This window comes from Pan paniscus, chromosome 19 (genome assembly GCF_029289425.2).
Source record: "Pan paniscus chromosome 19, NHGRI_mPanPan1-v2.0_pri, whole genome shotgun sequence".
In the NCBI taxonomy this organism is placed as follows: Eukaryota; Metazoa; Chordata; class Mammalia; order Primates; family Hominidae; genus Pan; species Pan paniscus.
This window is the reverse complement of record NC_073268.2, coordinates 15,054,335-15,079,697: the sequence shown is the minus strand read 5'-3', so window position 1 is coordinate 15,079,697 and position 25,363 is coordinate 15,054,335. Positions and strand designations below refer to the sequence as shown.

General features: G+C 54.8%; 2 protein-coding genes across 9 annotated transcripts; one reads left to right on the top strand and one right to left on the bottom strand.

The window, feature by feature from the left end:
• Positions 1 to 175: 175 nt before the first annotated feature.
• ZBTB4 (zinc finger and BTB domain containing 4) lies at positions 176 to 24,922 on the top strand. 8 transcript variants are annotated; one of them, XM_003810083.5, is made up of 4 exons: positions 176 to 314; positions 16,993 to 17,063; positions 17,506 to 18,605; positions 20,407 to 24,922. In XM_003810083.5, exons 3-4 carry the CDS (start codon positions 17,515 to 17,517, stop codon positions 22,349 to 22,351), a joined length of 3,036 nt encoding a protein of 1,011 aa, XP_003810131.1. In that variant the 5' UTR covers positions 176 to 314; positions 16,993 to 17,063; positions 17,506 to 17,514; the 3' UTR covers positions 22,352 to 24,922. The 8 variants fall into 8 exon arrangements, with proteins under 8 accessions (XP_003810131.1, XP_034797339.1, XP_034797337.1 ...); XM_034941448.3 differs by lacking the exon at positions 176 to 314 and adding an exon at positions 4,095 to 4,233; XM_034941446.4 differs by lacking the exon at positions 176 to 314 and adding an exon at positions 4,649 to 4,854.
• Positions 1,317 to 2,801, bottom strand: SLC35G6 (solute carrier family 35 member G6). Its single transcript, XM_055101685.3, has 2 exons — positions 2,793 to 2,801; positions 1,317 to 2,330 (listed from the first exon to the last, which is right to left on the bottom strand). The coding sequence occupies exons 1-2, from the start codon at positions 2,799 to 2,801 to the stop codon at positions 1,317 to 1,319; spliced, it is 1,023 nt and encodes a 340-aa protein (XP_054957660.2).
• Positions 24,923 to 25,363: the final 441 nt, after the last annotated feature.

Sequence of the window (25,363 nt, the reverse complement as noted above, 5' to 3'; positions counted from 1 at the left end):
GCCCCTTCCTTTCCCGCCCTCCCTTGCGCTACGGGGCCGCCTGCGCAGGCCCGCAAGGGGTGCGAGCCAGCGTCGTGGGTCAACCCCCCGCTCGCTGGTTGGGCGATCTTTTGAAGCGACAGGGAGAGAAGAATTTTTTTCTTTAATCCCACCGCCTCTCCTCGCTGCTCCCTTCTGCACTGAGGCTTAAGGTTTGAAGACTCGAGGGTAAAATTGGGCCGCTTTCATTCTAGTTTGGACAACGGTTTCCTCTTCAGCAAAAGCCTCTCATTCGTAGCCCCCCCCAGCTGGAAAATGGTCTGCTCTGCGAATCGGTAATGGCGGCGGGGCGGGGCGGGTCCTCCCGGGGAAGGGCGGTTGCTCATGAATATGCAGTTCTCTTGCTGAATATGCATGAACAAACCAAGATGGCAGGACCAGTGGCTTGTCCGGAAGTAGCCGATGTTTGTCAAACGGCCCCCGGAGACGGGTGGGCATCTCCTGGCCTGTAATGCCGCGCTGTACCGAGCCATGATCCTAGATCCATGGCCTGAGCCTCTCGAAGAGACTTCAGCTGGGAGACCTGCTCTGGAAGGAGGGTGGCCACTGTCCGGGAGAGATCACGGGACCGCGACAATCCGAGAAAAGCAGATTAGCCATGGGGCGGGCCACGAAAGTCCTGGGGGATTTGGGGTCAAGGCATCTGAACATTAGGAAATCCTCCACTTTGTAGAATATTTCAGGAATAAAATAGGGGGCGGGAATCCCAAGGGGTTCTCCAATGAGAACGGTCGTAGGACTTTCCACTCTCCCTCCAAAGCAGAGACGACACCACTGCAAGCCACATTCAGAGTAATCCTTGTTTGATGTCAATGTCACGTCACCACCCCAAGGGGGGGGCACAAGCACGAGGAAAGGAAACCTTCGCCGTGAGGGGAGGGGTGGGGAGGCACGCTCCCCTCCCCCAGCGCAGCTGCTGGCTCTGTCTTTGCCAGAACACTCCAGCCCCAATGCTCTTCTCTTTGCTGCTGAGTGAAGTCCTCCCCGTGGCCCACGGCCTCCCTGCCTCAGCCCTTTGGATCTGCTCCTCGGACTTTACCCCTTAGTTATGCCCTGATTCCAGGACCCAGCCTGGACTCCACATCCCTTGGTCCCAGGCTGGCCCCAGGTCTTCCAGGTAGTCCCTCTCCACCAAGTCCCCAAGTCATCCTTGACTCTGAGAGGTATCCCTCTCCCACACCAGTTCTTTTCCAGTCACTTCTCCTCCCATGTTTGTCTTCAGTCTTTGCCTCTATTTATCCCTGTCCCTCCCAACCCCCGGGCTCCCAAGTTCTATCTCACTCCTCCACCTTCCCTTCCCTCTCACAGCTGAGGTTCCGGGCTGTGATGATGGCAATGCTGCCCAGCACAACCCCTGCCCCCACGATGTCAGAAGGTGCCACAGTCTCATGGAGCATATAATACTGCAGTATAAGGGCCACCACCACCTCGGAATGCAGGACAGTGCACACCAGGGCAGGGTGGGCCTTGGTGACCGCATAGCTCACACATGTGAAGGAGACCAAGGCGAGGATCCCCACTGCCCTCACACAACTCCAACTCAGGAGGTCACTGGGCAACACGGGGGTCTGCAGCACAAAGAGGCCTGGCACAGAGCCCAGCAGCCCCACCAAGCCAGATAGGAAGGCCACTGTTGGGAGGCAGGAGGGAAAGTGCAGAGAACGATAGACCAGAAGCCCCAGGGACAGCGCCAGGCCTCCCATGAAAGCCTGCACATAGCCCAGGGCAGTGTAGACACCCGTGATCCCCTCCTGTAGTGTCCAGAGTCCAGGTCCCACAATGATGATTAGTCCTAGGATGCTGCCCAACAGTCCACACCAGTCGTAGCCACTGAGACCCTGGCTCTCAAGGCAGAGGGTGAGGACGGCGGAGCAGACAGTGGAAGAACCTTTGCGAACAGTGGCAGCGTTGCCAGCGGGAACCACCTGAACCGCACTGTAGGCACATCCAATGCTGAGGACGTTGAGCAGGGCATAGAAGCAGGCCCGGCCTCGGATGTCAGGAGGTCTCAGAAGGGGGTTGCCACGCAGTTTAAGTAGCAGGGCAATAGGGAGGTGGAAGAGGCATCGACAGATGAGCAGCTCCAGTGAGGGCAGGTTGGAAGCCTGGTAAGCCATACGAGAAAGGGGGCCCACGAAGCCAGCAGGCAGGCCCCCACCCACCAGGGCCACCAGCAGGCCATTGGTGGCATCAGAGGGCTGGCAGCGCTGGTGCCAGCGGAGGCTGGGTGGAGCGGAGGGCGGCGGTGGGTGTGTGGAGTCAGGCGGGTTCAAGTAGGGGTGACTGCCAGCCTGTTAGGGAGAAAGGAGCTCAGGGTAGACAGCAGCCGCAGCCCGGGCGACCTGGGGCAGGGCAGATGCCAGGATGGGGTCTGGGACCCTGTGGGACTATACAGTGTTGGGCTATTTTGCTGAGGAACTCTTGGGAGCTAGAAAGGGCCTAAAAGATGAGTGAGATGTTATAATGTGGGCCTGGAGCAGGAAGCAAGGAGTGAGCAGTCCTGGAGCATCGTTTCCCTGGGTAAGTTGTTCCTGGGAGGAGAAAAAGGACCCAGGATGCTCTCTTGGATTGAGGAAGGGGAGGAAGCCTCAGATGCTATGCATCTGTATGATGCCACAGGTTCTAGAGACATCTGGGTACACCATTATGAATCCTATTTGTGGGTATCTCTGAGACAGCTAAGTTTTAGGAAAGGAGGGGAAATGGAGCAACCAGGAGCTATAGGGAGGGAGTACTGGGCCCCTGGCCCCCACACTCACCATCTTTCCTTGGACTTTCTCCTCTCCTCCTGGCTCAGGGAGCCTGGGCCCCTCAGAGCTCCAGCCATTGTGACCTGGTTGGAGTGGGGATGGGGTTCTTCCCTGGAACTCTCCTGAGGTGGTAGCACGCCTATTTTCCCGCTGAGTCCAACTCTGCTTCTTTTCTTTCTTTCTTTCTTTGTTTGCGACGAAGTTTCCACTCTTGTTGTCCAGGCTGGAGTTCAATGGTGTGATCTCATCTCACTGCAACCTCCACCTCCCAGATTCAAGCGATTCTTCTGCCTCAGCCTCCCAAGTAGCTGGGATTACAAGAATGCGCCACCACACCTGGCTATTTTTTTTTTTTTTTTTTTTTTTTTGAGACGGAGTTTTGCTCTTCTTGCCCAGGCTGGAGTGCAGTGGTGCAATCTCGGCTCACCGCAGCCTCCACCTCCCGGGTTCAAGCAATTCTCCTACCTCATCCTCCCAAGTACCTGGGATTACAGGCATGTGCCACCACACCCCGCTAATTTTTTATTTTTCGTAGAGATGGGGTTTCTCCATGTTGGCCATGCTGGTCTTGAACTCCTTACCTCAAGTGATCCACCCCACCACCCCCCGCCTCCCAAAGTGGTGGAATTACAGGCATGAGCCACCGTACCCAGCCCAACTCTGCTTCTTTTCTATTTATGTCTCCATGACTCCAAAGTTTGTCTGATTCTTTTATTCTTTTTATGGCTAGCTCTGTGGCTTTACATTAATTTATTTATATCTTGCATGGTTTCAGAGAGGTTTTGTTGTTGTTGTTGTTGTTTTGAGACGGAGTCTGTCTCTGTCGCCCAGGCTGGAGTGCAGTGGCGAGATCTCGGCTCACTGCAAGCTCCGCCTCCCAGGTTCACGCCATTCTCCTGCCTCAGCCTACGGAGTAGCTGGGACCACAGGCGCCCGCCACCACGCCCGGCTAATTTTTTTGTATTTTTAGTAGAGACAGGGTTTCACCGTGTTAGCCAGGATGGTCTCGATCTCCTGACCTCGTGATCCGCCCACCTCGGCCTCCCAAAGTGCTGGGATTACAGGCGTGAGCCACCGCGCCCAGCCTCTGAGAGGTTTTAAGGCAAGGAGCTGTGAAGCCTGGCTCCTCCATCTCCTTAGTTTTTAATTTTCCAGCACCAGGGAGGAGTTCTTGGGATTGTCCCTGTGGAGTTTCAGGAATGTGTTTTTTCTGTGTGTGCTTCCACCTGGTGTTTTGTTGATGCTGTCCCCAGAGGCCGACACCAAGGCCTCTGCATTTATGTTCAAGTATACAGATGTGGATCTATCTGCTGGTGGGGACAAAGTACCCAGCCAGCTTCATGTGTTCATTTGCGCTGGTGGTCGTTCATGTGTGTCCCGTATGCAGGGCCAGGGCCTTCCTTTTCCGCGGCCTGCTGAGCTTTCCTGCGCATTCCTGGAGAGGGTATGTGTGTGTGTCCAGGGCTGGCCCTCTTTGAGTGTGCCGACCCTGGGTCTGTGAGTCCCACCGGGCCTCATTATGAGTCTGCCATGTCATGTCTGCACCCTGAGAGCCTGTGTGTTATGCTTTCAGGCAGTGTGCACCGCTGAGTGAAGGGCGTGCAGGAGGAAGGGCGGAGGGAGCCCTTTCCCTGGGGGTCGGTGGTCTTGCGCCCCTGCCGGGATGCTGCAGCCCGGCCCGCGCCCCGCTCGATGTCCACCCGCCCGGTGGCCCAGCGCGGCGCAGTGTCCTGCCGCGGGGATCAGTCCTGGGGAAGGCCGTCGGGCGCTCGGAGCTTTGTGTCGGTGTCGGCTGCGCTGCGCCGGCCTCCTCTCGGCGGCGGCGGCGGCGGCGCTGGGGGGGGACTGTTTCCGGGGGTGGGGGTGGGGGTAGGACCGGGGCGGGGGGAGCCGATGATGTCAGCGGCGGCGGCGGCGGCAGCGGGGCCGGGCCGGGGCCAGGCGCTGGGGGGGCCAGGGCCGGAGCTGGAGCCGGAGCCGGAGCTGGAGGCGGGCGAAACCGGAGCGGCCGGGGGCGGCCACGGTGATGAGCCGGGCCTGGCGGACGCGGCGCCATCGCAGTCAGGTGGGCCCCGGGGCGAACTGGGCAGGGCCAGGGCGGACCGGAGCCAACTGCCAGGCCCCCTCTCCGCTGCCCGGCGCTGCGGGAGCCCCGACCGCGCCCCGCGCCCAGACCGCTCTCCTTTGGGGTTGTCCTGGGGGCGCAGGGGTCGGGGGCTGAGCCTGGCCCCGCCCCCGGGCGCGCACGACGCTGGGGGGCGACTAAGGGGGCCCTGGTATGGCGTCCGAGCGAGGGGCGGCCGTGGGACGCGATCGCCTGGGGCCGTGGAAGGGGAGGTGCTCACTCCCTCTTTGAAGGGTTAATTCTGCAGCCTAATGGCCCCCTCCCACCGTGGGGCAGATTGGGGGTGGGGTGGGGCGGGTGTGAGCCCGGGCAAGCGCTGCAAGCTGCTGGGAGGGTGATGGCGTAGAAGCCAGGCAGAGAGGGGGAGGGGTGGGCCGCCGAGCGCCCCAGAGTTGGGGTGTGCGGGGTGCGCAGGGCGAGCTGGGGCCCCGGAACCGCCGCGCCGTCGGGGCAGGGTTGTGGCTGTGAGTCTTGGAGATCGTGTGTCTTGTGCTGTGTGGTGGGGCAAGGTAAACCTCTCCTGGGCACCACCGTTTGCTGGCAGCCAGGGGTCTGGGTAGGGCCCTCCCTGGGCCATGGAGATAGAAAGCCAGGAGGGGTGTCCAGTGTTGTGGGGCAGAGTTACAAGACGAGCCCTGTGGCTTTGGGTGACAGATGGGTATTCTGAGCAGGGCACAGCATGCTGGGTGCAGAGTTTGTTCGATGTGGGGCTGTATGTTTTCTACAGCATGTGTTTTCTCGCATGTGTGTCTTGTGCTGCACCTATGACCTGTTTATGAACTGTTTTCTGCAGAGCTGGCATGCTGTATGTGTTGCGGAGGGTGCCAGGATGCAGTGTATGTGCCCTTTTGGAGGGGGCGGTTGTGGGCCTTTGAGTCACAAGGCGTCACGTCTGGGTCCCATTTCTGTGGCCCTGCTGAGGTGTGGTCCAGTGGTGAAGAGGGCGATGGATGGGTTTGCGTGTCTGTGATGAGCGCGTTGCGTGGGGGCTGCGCGTCTAGAACTCAGATCCCAAAGATCACGAGAGGAGCGAGGAACCCCGGGGTGTGTCTCAGGGGCCTGTGGGTCAGTTGGCACTGGTGTGAGGGGCTCGAGGTGGAATGCGCCAGTTGTGTTTATGGGATCATGGGCAGCCAAGCGAGGGGAAGGTTGTGTGTTTGCAACATTCTCCACAGGATTCTTTTGTGACGTTGTTTGTAGGAGCCTGTCCGGGCTGCTGAGCTGGGAGGCAAACTGGTCAGAAAACACATGTGGGGAGGGAGGTGGCGTGACAAGGGCAGTGTGGGCCTCAGACCCAAGAGGCCAGCCGCAAGCAGGCTGTGTGTGCGTGCCTGCCGTCTGTGTGCTTAAGTGGCGGTGGGGCTGCGGAGGGGATTTGGTATGAGGAAGGCAGGAGATAAATGCAGGGTAGCGCGTGGAGGCCGGCGGGAGGCATGGGTGTTGTCAGATGGCCCAGCTAATCTTTGCAGGGTCTGTATGTTTGCCCCTCATGAGCCTGCCCAGCGTGTCAGGGTCACCCAGAGGAGAGGCTGGGCGGCCACAAGGGAAGTAAGCTTAGACAGAGAGGCTCCTTGGCCATGTTTATGTAAAGGCTGGGTGTGACTCTTGTCACTAAAATGGAAAAAAGAAACGTGAAGTTTTCAGTCTCCTCCTGCTTCACCCTCTCTCTCTGCCCCCCTTGTGGGTATCTCTGACGCACACTGGGCCCCACTCCTGCGACGGTGGAAGGGCCTCAGAACGGAATTCGCTCACTAGGCAGATTCCTCAGAACAGGTTTTCCTCACCTTTGGGGACTGGGCCCTTCTAGGGTTGTGTGTGCGAGTGCATTCCAAGCCTGCACACCACTGTCTACTGTGCCCGGCCCCACTGGAAAGATGTGTGTACGTGGGGGAAGGGAGGGTGCTGCGGACAGGCCCTCCGGCATGGGGGGCTGGGAAGGGGTGGCTGCCGTGGGAGCCTGCTCAACAGGTGCACAGTGACGGTCTGGTGAAGAGAAAGGAGCCATGGTCCAGGGCTGAGGAGCTCTGGCGTCTTTACCATTCCCTCACTGGCACTTGATCTGAAGGAAGCTCAGTTCCTCATCTGCAGAATGGGGCTGATTGTCTGCCCTGCGTATCTTCCAAAAGCACATGGGAAACGGACCCGGAAAGTGGCTATAGTCTGGGGGCTGTGCCTATGCCAGCCCCTGTCAGCCCTCCCCCAGGACTGGGAATTCCCTTCTTGGGGCTTCGCTGATAATAATGGCAGCACACACTTGCTTAGCACTGACCGTGCACCAGCCTGTCCTCAGGGCACTTATATGTGGCCACTCTGTCCTCAGAACAACACCCTGAAGTAGGCACTCTAATTACCTCCCTTTTTCAAGTGAGGCAGCTGAGGTCCAGAGAAGTTAAGTAATCTGCCCCAAGTCACTTAGCTAGTAAGAGGTGAAGCTGTATTTGAACCTGGGCAATCAGGTTGAAGATCTTGTGCTCTTAACTACTGTACTCTGCTGCCTTCTGGAACATTCAGTGGATGGTCCTTTCTGTGCAACTCCCTCCAACACTCTTCTCCCCAGTTGCTGCAGAACTTAGCATTTGCAGCAGTCCATTTCAGAAGACCCGGATGCTCAGGGATCCCCAGCTGAGGGCATGAGAACCCGAGTCTCTGCTGCTGTATAAGGTGGATGCTGGCCATAGGAGCACAAAAGGTTGATGAGTCAGAGGAAGGAGTGATCGTTCTCATCCTGTGGATCAGGGAGGGCCAAGAAGGAGGTGGCCTTGGAGTTAGATCTTAACGTTTTGGAGGGATTTTGACAAGCTTGGGGAAAGAGCATTTCTGGCAGAACAAGCCAGCACAGGCAAAGGCGTGAAGGTGTGGGTCATGTAGAAGCTGGAGAGCACACTGGGTGTCTGGGGTTTTGTTCATTTGTTTAGAGACGGGGTCTCAATATGTTGCCCAGGCTGGACTCAAACTCCTGGGCTCAAGCAATCCTCTAGCTGCAGCCTCCTGAGTAGCTGGGAATATGGGTATCTGCCATCACGCCTGGCTCATACTGAGTACTGTGTGTTTGAAGAGGATAACACAAGGCAAGATTAAAAAGGAAGATTGGAGCTAGACCAGAGCCCTTGACTGCCTGGTAGAAGAATTTGAACTTTCTTCTAGAGTCAGTGGGGACCAGTGGAGGTTTTGAGCCCAGGAGTGATAGTCCTGAACTGTGGTTAGGGATGTTGACCCTCAGGGGGAGGAGGGCTGGATGGAGGAAGGTAAGCCTGGAGGCCAGGGGATAGCTGGGAGGCCATAACCTTGGACCACGTGAGTGTTAACAAGGACCTGAGCTATCGAAGGGAAGATTTCCAGAGCCATTCCCAAGCTCGGCGGCGACTTCAGCCACACTTGATGACTGCTGGATGTGGAAGTGAGGGAAAGGGTGGAGTCAGACATGACACATTTAGCACTTAGCACGTGAGACCTTGTGCGGTGGTTTATGTAACCAGCTGGCGGGCCATAGCCCTCTTCAGGGCCAGGTCTAGCAGTATGGCAGAGGGAAAGATTGAGCATCTGGGGTCAGCTGGGCCTGGATTCGAATCTTGACTGCTGCTTACAAGCTGTGCGACCTCGAGTAAGGTATATCCCTCTCTGAGCCTCGGTTTCCTCTTCTGTAAAATTAGAATAATATGGCTGGGCGCAGTGGCCCATGCCTGTAATCCCAGAACTTTGGGAAGCCAAGGCAGGTGGATCACCTGAGGTCAGGAGTTCAAGACCAGCCTGGCCAACATGGAGAAACCCTGTCTCTACTAAAAATAAAAAAACTAGCCGGGCATGGAATCCCAGCTACGCTGGAGGCTGAGGCAGGAGAATTGCTTGAACCCAGGAGACGGAGGTTGCAGTGAGCCGAGATCACGCCACTGCGCTCCAGCCTGGGCAACAGGATAATATAAAACCTATTGTGGGTGGCTGTACTGAGAATATCATTAAATGAGGTAATGTGTGTGAGGCCCCAAGAAGAGTATGAGGCAAATTGTGAGGACTCCAGAGTGGTCAACTTATTTATGGTTTCTTTTAATTTTTTTTTGAGACGGAATTTCTCTCTTGTTGCCCAGGCTGGAATGCAATGGCATGATCTTGGCTCACTGCAACCTCTGCCTTCTGGGTTCAGGTGATTCTCCTGCCTCAGCCTCCCGGGTAGCTGGGGTTACAGGCGCCCGCCACTACGCCCAGCTAATTTTTTATTTTCAGTAGAGACCAAGTTTCACCATGTTGGCCAGGCTGGTCTCACCATGTTGGCTAGGCAGGTGGTCAATCCCTGACCTCAGGTGATCCACCTGCCTTGGACTCCCAAAGTGCTGGGATTACAGGCGTGAGTTGGCCATACCTGGCCTTTTTTTTTTTTTTTTTTTTTTTAGGCAGAGTCTCACTCTGTCGCCCAGGCTGGAATGCAGTGGCGCAATCTCTGCTCGCTGCAACCGCCACCTCCCCGGTTCAAGCAATTCTCCTGCCTCAGCCACCTGAGTAGCTGGGGTTACAAGCGTGCACCACCACACCCAGCTAATTTTTGTATTTTTAGTACAGATGGGGTTTCATCATGTTGGCCAGGCTGGTCTGGAACTCCTGACCTCAAGTGATCTGCCCGCCTCAGCCTCCCAAAGTGCTGGGATTACAGGTGTGCGCCACTGTGCCTGGCCCAGAAGTGGTCAAGTTATAATTGTCATCCCTATCTCCAGGCCAACTCAGTCCAGCGTGGACGATGGCTTCCGTCCTGGAGGATGGACTTTGAGGACAGGTTCATTCATTTACCAGTTTTTTTGTTTTGTTTTTACCACCTATTACGTGCTAGGCCCTATTCTAAGGACTTCAGATACGGCAATGAACAAAGCAGACAAAATTCCCTACCCTTGGCTGGGCGCTGTGGCTCACACCTGTAATTCCAACACTTTGGGTGTCCAAGGCGGTGAATTGCTTGATCCCAGGAGTTCGAGACCAACCTGGGCAACATGGTGAAGCCCTATCTCTACTAAAAGTACAAAAAATTTGCTGGGCGTGGTGGCATATGCCCGTAGTCCCAGCTACTTGGGCGGCTGTAATGAAAGAATCACCTGAGCCTAGGGGAGGTCAAGGCTGCAGGGAGCTGTGGTAACACCACTGCACTACAGCCTGGGTGACAAAGCAAGACCTCATGTCAAAAAAAAAAAAAAAAGTCTGGCCATGGTGGCTCATGCCTGTAATTCCAGCGCTTTGGCAGGGAGGCCAAGGCGGGTGGATCACCTGAGGTCAGGAGTTCGAGACCAGCCTGGCCAACATGGTGAAACCCTGTCTCTACTAAAAATACAAAAATTAGCCGGGTGTGGTGGCATATGCCTGTAGTTCCAGGTTTTTGGGAGGCTGAGGCAGGAAAATTGCTTGAACCCAGGAGGCAGAGGTTGCAGTGAGCCGAGAGAGATCGTGCCACTGCACTCCAGCCTGGGCAACAGAGCAAGATGCCATCCATCTCAAAAACAAAACAAAACCAAAAACATTCCTACCTTTTACCCCTTGGAGCTTACATTCCAGAGATAAATAAGAAATAGGAGCTGGGCGCGGTGGCTTTCCACTATGATCCCAGCACTTTGGGAGGCTGAGCTGGGCGGATTGCATGAGACCAGGATTTCAATACCAGCCCTGGGGAACATGGGGAAACCTCATCTCTACAAAAAATACAAAAATTAGCTGGGCATGGTGGCAGGTACCTGTAGTCCCAGCTACTCAGAAGGCTGACAGGTGAGAGGATCATTTGAGCCCAGGAGGTTAAGGCTGCAGTGAGCCTCAATCTCACCATTGTACTGCAGCCTGGGCAACAGAGCAAGATCCTGTCTCAAAAAAAGACAAATAATTGACCAGGCTCTGTAATCCCAGCACTTTGGGAGGCTGAGGTGGGCAGATCACCTGAGGTCAGGAGTTCAAGACCAGCCAGGCCAACATGGTGAAACCCCATCTCTACTAAAAATACAAAAATTAGCCGGGCCTGGCCAGGTGCGGAGGCTCATGCCTGTAATCCCTGCACTTTGGGATGCCGAAGTGGGCAGATCACAAGGTCAGGAGATGGAGACCATCCTGGCTAACATGGTGAAACCCCGTCTCTACTAAAAATACAAAAAAAAATTAGCCGGGAGTGGTGGTGGGTGCCTGTAGTCCCAGCTACTCCGTAGGCTGAGGCAGGAGAATGGCGTGAACCCAGGAGGCGGAGCTTGCAGTGAGCCAAGATCGCACCACTGCACTCCAGCCTGGGCGACAGAGCGAGACTCAGTCTCAAAAAAAAAAAAAAAAACGTGGTGGCGCGTGCCTATAGTCCCAGTGACTCGTGAGGTTGAGGCAGGAGAATCGCTTGAACCCGGGAGGCGGAGGTTGCAGTGAGCCGAGATTGTGCCACTGCACTCCAGCCTGGGCGACAGAGCTAGACTCTGTCCCCAGCCGCAAAAAAAAAAAAGAGAAGCAGTTGGGCCAGTTTCAGTGGCTCATGCATGTCATCCCAGCACTTTGGGAGGCCGAGGCAGAAGGATCACTTGAGCCCAGGAGTTCGAGACCAGCCTGGCCAACAGAGAGAGATCCAATCTCTACTAAAAATAAAAAATAAATTAACTGGGCATTGTGGTGTGCACCTGTGGTGCCAGCTACTAGGGACGCTGAGGTGGGAGGTCATGAGAGCCTGGGAGGTTGAGGCTACAATGAACCATGATTGTGCCACCGCACTCCAACCTGGGCAACAGAGTGAGACCTCATCTCAAAAAAAAAAAAAAAAAAAAAGAATGGCCAGGTGCAGTGGCTCACTCCTATAATCCTGGCACTTGGAGAGGCAGAGGTGGGCAGATCACTTAAGGTCAGGAGTTCAAAACCAGCCTGGCCAGCATGGTGAAACCCCACCTCTACTAAAAATACAAAAAAATTAGCCAGGCTGGGCGCGGTGGCTCATGCCTGTAATCCCAGCCCTTTGGGAGGCCAAGGCAGGTGGATCACGAGGTTGGGATTTCAAGAACAGCCTGGCCAAGATGGTGAAACCTCGTCTCTACTAAAAATACAAAAATTAGCCGGACATGGTGGCAGGCACCTGTAATCCCAGCTACTCGGGAGGCTGAGGCAGGAGAATCGCTTGAACCCAGGAGGCGGAGGTTGCAGTGAGCCCAGATCGCACCACTGCACTCCAGCCTGGGCGACAGAGCTGGACTGTGTCTCAAAAAAAAAAAAAAAAAAAAAAAAAAAAAAAAAAAGTGTTACTAAGTGCCAAGGAGCAAAATAAAGTAGGGTCGGGAGATAGGAAGTTTTAGAAGGTGGGGAGTGGCCAGGGAAGGCCTCAGGGGAACGTGGCTTCTAAGTCAAGGCTTAAAGGAAGTTGGGGTTCACTGCATGAGGCTATCTGGAGGAAAGAACATTCCAGCCAGAGGGAACCGCAAGATGTAGGGCATGTCTGGTGTCCATGCTCAGATCCCCACCTCAGTGGCACATCTGAGGTCACACAGGCACTGAAGAGTAGAGAAATGGTAAGAACAAATAAAAATCTCTAAAACCACAGAGCCACCAAACCTACCAGGAAGCCCAATTTGTGCCTTTTTTTCTTCACTACTTCTCCCCACCATTTTCCAGGACTGAGTTCTACAAACTAAATATTGCCAGTTGTTAGCTCATTTAATCTTTACAACAACCCCACAAGGTAGGACCTATTAATTGTCCCCACCGTATGGACAAAGAAACAGATACAGAGAGGTTAAGTAACCTGTCTGGGGTCACATAGCTAGTCTTTTCCACTTCCTATAAGGCCTTGCAGGGCAGTAGCCAGGTTAGGGCAGTTTAACTCAAGCTGCGTCCAAACGCTGGGTTGGCTAGCAACAAAACCAGAGGCAAATAACCCCATCAGTACCTTCCTTCTACCTGAAAGGGAGGAGTTTAGAGTATTTGATTTCTCTAAGCCCGTTGTCTCACTGGCCATTTTGAGTGTTGAAATGAGATGATACAGATAAAATGCTTAGCATTATACTTTTCACATCATAAGTATTTCAAGCCTGGGCAACATGGCAAGACCCCATCTCTACAAAAGTAAATAAATAAATTAGCCAGGCATTGTGACATAAGCCTATGGTCCCAGATACTCAGGAGGCTGAGGCAGGAGGATCATTTGATTCCAGGAGGTCCAGGCTGCAGTGAGCAATGTTCACACCACTGCACTCCAGCTTGGGCAACAGAATGAGACCCTGTCTCAAAAAAAAAATTTTTTTTCATAAATGGCAGCTACAGAGACCATGATGACAATGATTGTGTGTGATCTCTAAGGGCCAGTCCAGCATTGGGTGTCTCTAGTTCTAAGAAGCCCTGACAGGTCTCGTCCAAGTACTGTGGTAGTCAGCACACGGTCACACATGCATAGCCCACCACATATGGTTGTGCAGGTTGGCAGGCCCAGCCAATGGGGTGAATGGGGACTGGAGGCAAAGCTTGACTTTGCCCACCTACACAGGGCTGCTACCTCCTGGAGGAAAGAACCTTGCTTCTAATTTTCAGAAAGGCACCCAGGTAGGATATTTGTGCCCTAGTGGGTGCCATAAACACGTCCTTCATTAATATATGGTGAAGTCATCAGGAACTCAGGCTTTGGAGCCAAACTTCCTGGGATCAGATCCCAGCCCTGCTACTAGCTGGTCATACGTCCTTGGGCCAGCTACCTAGCATCTATAAGCCATATCTGACATTTTATTTATTTATTTTGAGACGAAGTTTCATTCTTGTTGCCCAAGCTGGAGTGCAATGGTGCAATCTCGGCTCACTGCAACCTTTGCCTCCTGGGTTCAAGTGATTCTCCTGCCTCAGCCTCCTGAGTAGCTGGGATTACAGGTGCCCACCTCCATGCCCTGCTAATTTTTTATATTTTAAGTAGAGACGGTGTTTCACCATGTTGGCCAGGCTGGTCTCGAGCTCCTGAACTTCAGGTGATCCATCCACCTCGGCCTCCCAAAGTGCTGGGATTACAGGCATGAGCCACCATGCCCAGCCTATTTTATTTTTTTGAGACAGGGTCTTGTTCTGTCACTCAGGCTGGAGTACAGTGGCATAATCATAACTCACTGCAGCCTGGAACTCCTGGGCTTAAGGGATGCTCCCACCTCAGCCTCCTGAGTGGCTGGAACTATAGGTGCACACCACCACACCTGGCTAATTTTTGTATTTTTTGTAGATACCAGGTTTCTCCATCTTGCCCAGGCTGGTCTCGAACTCCTGAGCTCAAGGGATCCACCTGCCTCAGCCTTCCAAAGTGCTGGGATTACAAGTGTGAGCCACTGCACCCAGCCCATGGTCTGTCATTTTATTTATTTATTTATTTTTTGAGACAGAGTCTCATTCTGTCACCAGGCTGGAGTGCAGTGACGCAATCTCGGCTCGCTGCAACCTCCGCCTCCCGGATTCAAGTGATTCTCCTGCCCCAGCCTCCCGAGTAGCTGGGACTACAGGTGCCTGCCACCACGTCTGGCTAATTTTTGTATTTTCAGTAGAGAGAGGGTTTCACCATGTTTTTCAGGATGGTCTCAATCTCTTGACCTCATGATCCACCCGCCTCTGCCTCCCAAACTGCTAGGATTACAGGTGTGAGCCACCGTGCCCGGCCTATTTTTTATTTATTTTTATTTTTACTTTTTGAGACAGAGTCTCACTCTGTCACCCAGGCTGGATTGATCTCCATCCAGCGCGATCTCGGCTCACTGCAGCCTCTACTTCCTGGATTCCAGCGATTCTCCTACCTCAGCCTCCCAAGTATCTGGGATTACAGGCACCCACCACCATGCCTGGCTAATTTTTTTTTTTTTTTTTTTTTTTTTTTTAGTAGAGATCGCCACATTGGCCAGGCTGGTCTAGAACTCCTGACCTCAGATGATCCGCCCGCCTTGGCCTCCCAAAGTGCTGGGATTACGGGCGTGAGCCACCGTGCCCGGCCTTAAAGAGGGAAAGTGGCCAGGCATGGAGGCTCATGCCCATAATCCCGGCACTTTGGGAGGCCTAGGTAGGCAGGTCACAAGGTCAGGAGATCAAGATTACCCTGGCTAACACGGTGAAACCCTGTCTCTACTAAAAATACAAAAAATTAGCCAGGCATGGCGGCGGACGCCTGTAATCCCAGCTACTCAAGAGGCTGAGGCTGGAGAATCGCTTGAACCTAGGAGGCGGAGGTTGCAGTGAGCTGAGATTGCACCACTGCATTCCAGTCTGGGCGCAGAGCGAGACTCCATCTCAAAACAAATAAATAAAATTTAAAAAGAGGGAAAGCTAACTGCTACCTTTCAGGGTAGTGATAAGGAACAAATGAGGTAATCCAAATAAAACACTGACTCTTGGGGTCCCAGTGAGCCAGTGGTTATCATGGAAGCGAGTGGGAGGCCTGAGCATCAGCCCATGAATGCAGTGAGGCCCCTTCCTCAGGATGCCTGACCTATCTGAAGTTCACCAACTGACAGGGTAACACTTGACCTAGAACCTGATCAGTCCCTGGCAGACAGGGTTGTTAAAACTTTGGAATATCATCCCTGTTTACCATCTTCCTTCTTCCCATCCAGGAGAGGTGTCAGGAAAATATTTTGGGGAATGTGAAATGGGGTATATGTGGGGAAAAGGCCTTTGAGTCCAGATAGTATGAGTGATAAATGGGAAAGAACATTTTTCAGGGGATGGGAATTGTATGAGGAACTCCTGATGCCGGACACCTCTGAAGACACGTGGCCCACGGCATACGGAAGGACACCCTCAAAGATGGGTGACAGCTCCCAGGCTTTGTGGAGGGCAGAGGAGAGGGTCCGGAGAGCTCTGCTCTCAAGTCTGCGGGCCTGGATCTCTAAATAGGTGCCGCCTGTCATTACCAGCACTGTGTGACTTTGGATAAGTCTGGCTTTTGAACTCAAACCTTCAACTAAAAAGAGTCTTCAAGGCCCTGATGGTGCCTGCAGGGGAAGGTGGCTGCGCGGTGCTTTCTCTGCTGCTGACTGCCTGAGCTTGCATTTCAGTTGTCTGCTCTTCCCTTTGTTTTTTGGGGTTTTTTTTTTTTGAGATGGAGTTTTGCTCTTGTTGCCCAGGCTGGAGTGCAGTGGCTTGACCTCGTCTCACTGCAACCACCAGCTCCCAGGTTCAAGTGATTCTCCTGCCTCAGCCTCCCAAGCAGCTGGGATTACAGGCACGTGCCACCATGCCCGGCTAATTTTTTGTATTTTTAGTAGAGATGTGGGTTTCACCATGTTGGTCAGGCTGGTCTTGAACTCCTGACCTCAGGTGATCCACCCCTCTTGGCCTCCCAAACTGCTGGGATTACAGGCGTGAGCCCCCGCGCCTGGCCTTGCTCTTCCCTCTGGACGAGTCTCCCAGCAAGAGGTGAGGTAGGAGTTGTGATTCTGCTGCTTTTTAAGTCCAGATCCCTAGGGCATCAGGTCTCTGAGTAAGGCGTGGGACCAGGCCTCCTGGTCTTGTGGCCTTTCCAGTGCCCTCCAGAGGCTGGAGCAAGCTGGCAGTTGTGTATGGGTCAGTGGTCTTCAATGGTTGCCTGGCAGCTGCGCCAGAAACCCCCTTCTAAGATGTATGGGGCTGGAAGGGTGTGAAGATGTCCTCTCCTAATTTGAATATCTACCAGCTTAGGTCCAATTTTTAAAACCTCACAAATTATTTTGATATGTAAATGAGACCATTGTGATACATGACAACATGCAAATCTTTGACTTCCTCTGAGCCCTGGAGATTGGGCCAAAGGGACTTGAGAGTGCTGTGACAGGCTTCCCTGAACCTATGGACTGGACCTGTGCTACTATATTGTTTGGAGGTGAATTGGGAATATGCGAATTATCTTGTCACTGTACTTCTCTGGGCCCGCAGAACAAGGCTCTGCAATAATCTGCGTGACCTCCCAGGTTTGACTGGACACAGCCAAACAAATAATCTGGCAGAGGCTCCGGGGAGGGGTCTGGGCTCACCCAGGTGTCCTCTCTGGCCACAGTACTGCACCCCTCCCCACTTCCTGGGGGCTTTTCCTCTCACTTCCCTCCCTGAGGACCCTCTTCTGCTCCTCCTCTAGGTTCCCCTGACATAATTTCTGTTTCTCCGCAGAAGGAAGAGGCCCAGCAGAAGGGACTCGCTGAGCCACCCCCCGCCCCACTCCATGTTGGCTGTGCTCTCAGGTGAGAAGGTACCCAGAGGCCTACAGTGAGGACAAAGTAGACCCAAGGCAGCAGGCCAGTAGGGGCGGCCATTTTGTCTAGGCTGGGGAGTTCTGTGAAATGGCTATCAGGAGTTGTGGAGCTCCCTCCTCCTTCCCATGAGAGAGGTTTGCCTCACATCTCTAGTCTGTGACTTCAGAGGTCATGACCCCTTGACCTTCACCATGACCTGAGGTATCTCTGGCCTCTTCCAGCCTCAGAAGTGAGTTAGACATACTGGTCTTGGATGCTGGCCAGACTTGGGTGGCTAAGGGCCAACCCCTGACTTCTGTGACCAGAAGAGATTCAGCCTTCCACTAGTTTCTGACCAGCAGCTCCTGATCCTCTCTCTGCCTGATTTTAGAAGCCCCTGCCCTCTGCCCAGCCTCTGAGACTCTACCCGGCCTCTTCTCCCACTGTCTAGGCTGGCACCATGCCCCCCCCTGCAGAGGTGACGGACCCGTCCCATGCCCCCGCCGTCCTGCGCCAGCTCAATGAACAGCGGCTCCGTGGCCTCTTCTGTGACGTCACCCTCATAGCCGGAGACACCAAGTTCCCTGCTCACCGCAGCGTCCTGGCTGCTTCAAGTCCCTTCTTCAGAGAGGCCCTGCTCACTTCAGCCCCACTACCCCTCCCACCAGCTACTGGGGGCGCCGCACCCAACCCTGCCACCACCACAGCTGCCTCTTCCTCCTCCTCCTCTTCCTCGTCTTCTTCCTCTTCTTCCTCCTCTGCTTCTTCTTCTTCCTCCTCTTCCTCGTCCTCTCCCCCTCCAGCCTCTCCCCCTGCTTCTTCCCCACCCCGGGTCCTGGAGTTGCCAGGAGTCCCAGCAGCTGCATTTTCTGATGTCCTCAACTTCATCTATAGCGCCCGGCTCGCACTGCCTGGTGGTGGAGGGGACGGGGCAGCTGTAGCAGAGATTGGAGCTTTGGGGCGCCGTCTGGGCATCTCCCGCCTTCAGGGCCTGGGGGAGGGAGGTGATGCCTGGGTACCTCCTACCCCAGCCCCCATGGCCACCTCGCAGCCTGAAGAGGACAGCTTTGGGCCCGGGCCCAGGCCAGCTGGGGAGTGGGAGGGTGACAGGGCTGAGGCCCAGGCCCCTGACTTGCAGTGCTCCCTGCCCCGGCGGCCCCTCCCCTGCCCCCAGTGTGGAAAAAGCTTCATCCATCCCAAACGGCTGCAGACCCATGAGGCCCAGTGCCGACGAGGGGCCAGCACTCGGGGGTCTACAGGGCTGGGAGCTGGGGGCGCTGGCCCTGGTGGTCCTGCAGGGGTGGACGCCTCAGCCCTGCCTCCACCAGTGGGCTTCCGAGGGGGCCCCGAGCACGTGGTGAAGGTGGTGGGCGGCCACGTGCTGTATGTGTGCGCGGCCTGCGAGCGTTCCTACGTGACCCTGTCCAGTCTGAAGAGACACAGCAATGTACACTCGTGGCGGAGGAAGTACCCCTGCCGCTATTGTGAGAAAGTGTTTGCTCTGGCGGAGTACCGCACGAAGCATGAAGTGTGGCACACGGGGGAGCGCAGGTGAGTGATCCAGGCTGGTGGGGGAGCAGCTGGAGGCTGGCACTCAGCTATCATAGGAACAAGGGCGGCAATGGGTGGGGCTTGGGGCCTAGAAAGTTATCCTGAAACTAGGCTAGCTGCAGTAATCCCAGCACTTTGGTTAGCTGAGGTGGGAGGATCGCTTGTGGCCAGGAGTCTGGGACGAGCCTGGACAACATAGAGACGCCATCTCTACAAACAATTTTTTTTTCTTTTTTTTTTTTTTTTTGAGACAGAGCCTCTCTCTGTAGCCCAGGCTGGAGTGCAGTGGTGCCCTCTCGGCTCACTGCCACCTCCGCCTCCCAGGTCCCAGTTCAAGCAATTCTGCCTCAGCCTCCCGAATAGCTGGGATTACAGGCATGCGCCACCATGCCCAGCTAATTTTTTTTTTGTATTTTTAGTAGAGTCAGGGTTTCATCATGTTGGTCAGGATGGTCTTGAACTCCTGACCTCGTGATCTGCCCGCATTGGCCTCCCAAAGTGCTGGGATTACAGGCGTGAGCCACCACACCTGGCATTTTTTTTTTTTTTTTTTTTTTTTTGAGACACAGTCTCACCCTGTTGCCCAGGCTAGAGTGCAGTGGCGTGATCTCGGCTCACTGCAAGCTCCACCTCCCAGGTTCACACCATTCTCCTGCCTCAGCCTCCCGAGTAGCTGGGACTACAGGCGCCCGCCATCACGCCCGGCTAATTTTTTGTATTTTTAGTAGAGACGGGGTTTCACCGTGTTAGCCAGGATGGTCTTGATCTCCTGACCTTGTGATCCACCCGCCTTGGCCTCCCAAAGTGCTGAGATTACAGGCATGAGCCACCGTGCCTGGCGGCATTTTTTTTTTTTAAGACGGAGTCTCGCTCTGTCCCCCAGGCTGGAGTGCAGTGGCGCAATCTCAGCTCAGTGCAACCTCTACCTCCTGGGTTCAAGCAATTCTCCTGCCTCAGCTTCCCGAGTATCTGGGATTACAGGCGCGCGCCACCACGCCCAGCTAATTTTTGTATTTTTAGTAGAGACAGGGTTTCACCATGTTGGCCAGGCTGTTCTTGAACTCCTGACCTCAGGTGATTCGCCAACCTCGGCCTCCCAAAGTGCTGGGAGTACAGGGATGAGCCACTGCACTCAGCCTCTACAAGCAATTTGAGAATTAAAAAAAAAAGCCATCCTGAGGCCCCTGCTCACCACCACTCACCGGTCTGCCTCCCTCCAGCCCCAGTTCCTTCAGCTGAGGTTTTTTTGTTTTTTTTTTTCTTTTTTTGACAGAGTCTCACTCTGTCGCCCAGGCGGGAGTGCAGTGGTGCAATCTTGGCTCACTGCAACCTCGCCTCCAGGGTTCATCAGCTGAGGTTTGTTAGGGCCTCTTTGTGCCATGTCCTGGCTTGCTGCTGTGGGGAAGGCCTAGAAGGAACGAGAAAGCTCCCCTCACCAGAAAGGACTGTGGCGGCACAGGCATGTCCGGGAGTCATTACACTATTCTGAGCAGGGCCTTGTGTTTCCACGTGGTGTCCCTGTTCGTAAGTCGTTTCCCCATTCTGCCATTTGGGCTTGAGAAGAAGGCTCCGTGAGTTAGGCTGCGTCCCAGATGGAATAGCTGAGGCCTAGAGTCTCACAGCCAGTGGAGGCACTGAGCTCAGACGGGCACCCTGCACTGAGGCTGGCCTGGTGAGGGAGGCAGCACAAGGCTACGGGAGTCACAGGTTTGAGTGCAGGGTGTAGGAGGACCTGGGAGGCTTCAGGGCCCTTGACTCAAGTGGCTGTGTTCCTGCCCTATTCCCTGCTGTCCTGACCCAGGTACCAGTGCATCTTCTGTTGGGAGACCTTTGTCACTTACTATAACCTGAAGACCCACCAGCGAGCCTTCCACGGCATTAGCCCGGGCCTCCTTGCCAGTGAGAAGACACCCAATGGAGGCTACAAGCCCAAGCTCAATACACTCAAGCTCTACCGCCTGCTCCCCATGCGGGCAGCCAAGCGGCCCTACAAGACCTACAGCCAGGGAGCCCCGGAGGCCCCCCTTTCTCCAAGCCTCAACACACCGGCCCCTGTGGCAATGCCAGCCAGCCCGCCGCCTGGGCCTCCACCTGCCCCAGAGCCTGGCCCTCCACCCTCTGTCATCACTTTTGCCCACCCAGCCCCCTCTGTCATTGTCCATGGGGGCAGTAGCAGTGGTGGAGGGGGGAGTGGGACGGCCAGCACAGGAGGGTCCCAAGCTGCCTCGGTTATCACTTACACTGCTCCCCCGAGGCCACCCAAGAAACGAGAATACCCACCTCCTCCTCCTGAGCCTGCAGCCACACCCACCAGCCCAGCCACAGCAGTCAGCCCAGCCACCGCTGCAGGGCCAGCCACGGCCACCGCCACGGAGGAGGCCAAGGGCCGGAATCCGCGGGCTGGAAGGACTCTGACTTACACAGCCAAGCCAGTGGGCGGGATTGGTGGAGGTGGGGGTCCCCCCACAGGGGCTGGCCGGGGCCCCTCTCAGCTGCAGGCTCCACCTCCACTGTGTCAGATCACTGTGCGAATAGGGGAGGAGGCCATCGTCAAGCGCCGCATCTCAGAGACTGACCTGCGTCCTGGGGAGCTGAGCGGAGAGGAGATGGAGGAGAGTGAGGAGGACGAAGAGGAGGAGGAGGAGGAGGAGGAGGATGAGGAGGAATCAAAGGCTGGTGGGGAGGACCAGCTCTGGAGGCCCTACTACTCCTACAAGCCTAAGCGCAAGGCTGGAGCTGCTGGAGGTGCCAGTGTGGGGGGCAGTGGGCTGCCCCGAGGCCGCCGGCCACCACGTTGGAGGCAGAAGCTGGAGCGGAGGAGCTGGGAGGAAACCCCAGCGGCCGAGAGCCCAGCGGGACGTGCCTGCACAGAGCGGAGGCACCGATGCGGGGACTGTGCCCAGACCTTCACCACCCTGAGAAAGCTGCGGAAGCACCAAGAGGCCCACGGTGGGGGCTCCCACAGCTCCCGGGCCGGACGGAGGCCCTCCACCCGCTTTACCTGCCCCCACTGCGCCAAGGTGTGCAAGACCGCAGCTGCCCTGAGCCGCCACGGGCAGAGGCATGCTGCTGAGCGGCCCGGGGGCACCCCAACCCCTGTCATTGCCTATTCCAAGGGCAGCGCTGGCACCAGGCCTGGGGATGTCAAGGAGGAAGCCCCCCAAGAGATGCAAGTCTCCTCATCCAGCGGTGAGGCAGGTGGCGGGAGCACTGCTGCTGAGGAAGCTTCCGAGACCGCCTCACTCCAGGACCCTGTCATCTCAGGGGGTGAGGAGCCCCCAGTAGTGGCAAGCGGGGGCAGCTATGTATACCCACCTGTGCAGGAATTTCCACTGGCCTTGATTGGGGGCGGCCGGGAACCTGGCGGTGGCAGGGGAAAATCTGGGAGTGAAGGGCCAGTGGGGGCTGGTGAGGGGGACCGGATGGAGGGGATAGGGGCTGCCAAAGTCACTTTCTACCCTGAGCCCTACCCGCTCGTCTATGGCCCCCAGCTCCTTGCCGCCTACCCTTACAACTTCAGTAACTTGGCCGCTCTCCCGGTTGCTCTCAACATGGTCCTACCTGATGAGAAGGGTGCGGGGGCCCTTCCCTTCCTACCAGGGGTCTTTGGCTACGCAGTGAATCCTCAAGCAGCACCCCCTGCCCCACCAACACCACCTCCCCCAACTCTTCCTCCACCAATTCCCCCTAAGGGAGAAGGGGAAAGGGCAGGGGTTGAGAGAACCCAGAAGGGCGATGTGGGGTGAACCCTGGGGCTCAATCCCCCTTTCACCAGATGCCACCCTCCCTGAACCCCCCACCACTACCAGCTCCCTGGCCTCCCTGCCCCTTGGGAGCCCCTTCACACTCTTGTGCAGGGACTTGGGGGCCCCTGGAGCTCAGGGGTCAGGCTGCTTTGCGTGAGATTGTAGTTTTCCCATCTCCTGGGAAGGGATCTTTCGAGGTTCCCCTCTCAATCTTCCTCCAGGGAATGGCCTCCATGAGGGGCAGGGCCAGCTTCCATCCCTTCTCCAGCCCTTGGGGCAACTGAGCAATATACTTAACCTGAATCTCTACTCACAGCCCCCACCAGCTCTGAATGTCTAACCTGCTCCCCTGATTCGTAAACCTAGGGGAAACCATCTCTCTCACCTAATGACCCCCCTTGTTCTGAAGCTTTCTCTAAGCCCTTCCCAGTTGCTTCCTAGCACATTCCATTCTTTGTGGCCCAGGGCCTGGACCAGACCATTGTGATACCTGACCCCGCCCACCTGGGAGTGTGGCTTTGGGTTTCATCCTTCCCCAGCGTGGGTCTCTACGTCTCTGTTTCCCTTGCATCAAGACACCTTCCTCGGCTTCCATGCCTTTGGATCTTCCATGTTCCTCCCCATATTCCTGGACTTCGGAGATGGCCTCTCCCAAGCCAGGTCAAGGAGGTTTGGGGGAGGGTTGCCCCTCTGCCCCTCTGTTCTGTGGCTGAGCACTTTCCCAGTCCAGGGCAGGGAAATATTGGCCCTATCTTGACCCCCAAATCCAGTAAGCTCCAGATTCTTCCAAGGCAAAAGAGGTAAGCAGATCACACCTCTTTCTGCCTCTACATATGGCCTATTCTGGCCTAAACCAGATTTGGGGGCCAGGAGGGAAGAACTCCATATGGGATGGAGAAGGGAATCTACTTTCTCCCTGTTTTTTTTTCCTGATGGTTTCTCCCAGACTAGACCAAATAGCCAGAAAAATGATAGGGGTTGGATGGGTGGGTAAGCCCAGGATTTGCACATGACCTTCCATCCTTACCTGTATTCCCATCTCCCCAGTGTCACTCCCCTCACCAATCACTCCAGATGGTTTTGGGGGAACCATTCTACTCTTCTGGTGGGCTTTGGGGTATCCCCACCAACTTTCCCTTCAAAATAGCACCTTACACCCCATCTTTGACTCAGTTCCCCACACCCAAAGATCCCAGCCTAGGGATGGGGTACAGGGACTTTAAATAGTCCCTAATCCCTAATTTGCACTAGTTAACCCTGGTCAGGGTCCCTGTATTTCCTTCCAGTGGGGGAGATAAAGAAATGTTTGCTCCTAATTCTCTTTGAAAACTGGGCCTCCCTGCTCTGTGATTGGATAAATATTTCCCATCCCACCCACCTCCCCCCAAAAAATAGCTCACAAGGGGAGAGCCAGTATGGGGGAGCACAAATGGGAATTAGAGGAGTGCAGTTTTAAAAGGAAAAGTTGCTGTCATCAAAATGGCAGCCTTTTCCCCAGCTACTGTTTTTGGGGCCAAGATGGCTGCCCTAGCAGCAATCACTGCCAAGGGCAAGATCATGGCTTTTGGAGGGAGGTGAGTTTAGGGAGGGCCAGGACCATCCTCCTACCCCTCATACCCTCCCAGCATATACAAAAGGGGAGGTTTTAGACAGGCTCCCTGAATGTTAACCACAGAGGAGTCACTCCTTCATTCCTCCTCTGTCTCTTTGCACTTTTCTTGGTCTTGGCCACAGCCTGAGTGACGAATTTCCTACTGAATGTACCAAGTTCCAATTTTTAAGGGGGGGGAAAGGTTTCAAATGGGGAAAAACACACACACAAAAAATCACTAAAAATTCCCACAAATCTTGTTTCTGGCACTTTAGAAAAACTGCAAAAAAATACGTAATAAAGAATACATATATATATATCTACACACAAATTATATATCTATCTATCTATACAGCGGAACCACAAGAGAGACTGAGGAAGGCCTGGAGGCAGGGGCAGAGGTGACGACAGTGCCCCTATATCCTTAACCCATACTCCTCTGAGGCAAACAGGCATGGGAAAATGGAAGGGTTGAGGATGGACCGGAGAATTGGAACTTCAGAATAGGTCAAAATTCCAAAACCATGGACATTTTTTTTTGGGAGAATTGAGATTGTAGACATTTTTTTTTTTCTTAAATATGATCAAGGAAAATAGCTTCCAGAATGTGGTGGTTCTGGGCAACAAATGAGATTGTGGCGACGTGGAGATTAAAATATATGTATTTGAGCTGGGGAATTTGAATATTGTGAGTTTCAGATGTTGGAAATTTGGGATTTTGCAGTTTTGTCTTTTGAAAATGATCAAGTCTTGTCAGTTCGTGCCCTCTTTCCCCATGTTCCCTGGGAAGACGGGTGGTGGCAGAGTGAGAAGGCCACTGGTTCTGTGCCGCAGCACGCAAAATTTAGAATTCTACAGACTAGCTCTATACGTAGTGAGGACCCAGATTTAGAGAAACTGACCAATATTTATCTCCGCATTTGTGTGTGTGTCCAACTCTGTAGGCCAATAAACCAACAAGACAAATGAACTGTGCTCCACAGTGGGATGCCAGGTGCAATTATTTGCGTGGCTGGTGGGTCTGGGGGAAAGGAACATGCTAACTTTGTCCCACAGGGATCCCTGCGAGTTGTGGCCCAATGCTCCCTGTTTGGACAGCAACTTCCAGCAGTTGAGTAGAGTGAGGGCTTGTTGACTGTAGGCTCAAGCTGACTTTGGCCCAACATCCAGCCAGAAATATTAACAGTCTAGTTCATACAACCTGCTGGGCGCGAGATCTCTATGTCCAAAATGGCCCTGCCTTAAACCAGGTCTAACCTTCCTTCCAAATTGAAAGAAAACTGAGGCATAAAATGTGTGATGGCCATAAGAGACACAACCTTTCTTTTTCCACTTGTAGCTTCCCCATTGGCTTCAATTCGTTGCCCCCTGTATCTTTTCTAGTGTTATGGAGGGATGGGCAGGTAAACTAAGTGACGTGG

What these genes read in the sequence shown, in the direction of transcription:
- ZBTB4 (XM_003810083.5), top strand. Translation starts at nt 17,515, where the DNA reads ATGCCCCCCCCTGCAGAGGTGACGGACCCGTCCCATGCCCCCGCCGTC. An exon ending in TGGCACACGGGGGAGCGCAG is followed by an intron (nt 18,606 to 20,406) that starts GTGAGTGATCCA and finishes GTCCTGACCCAG; the next exon opens with GTACCAGTGCATCTTCTGTT.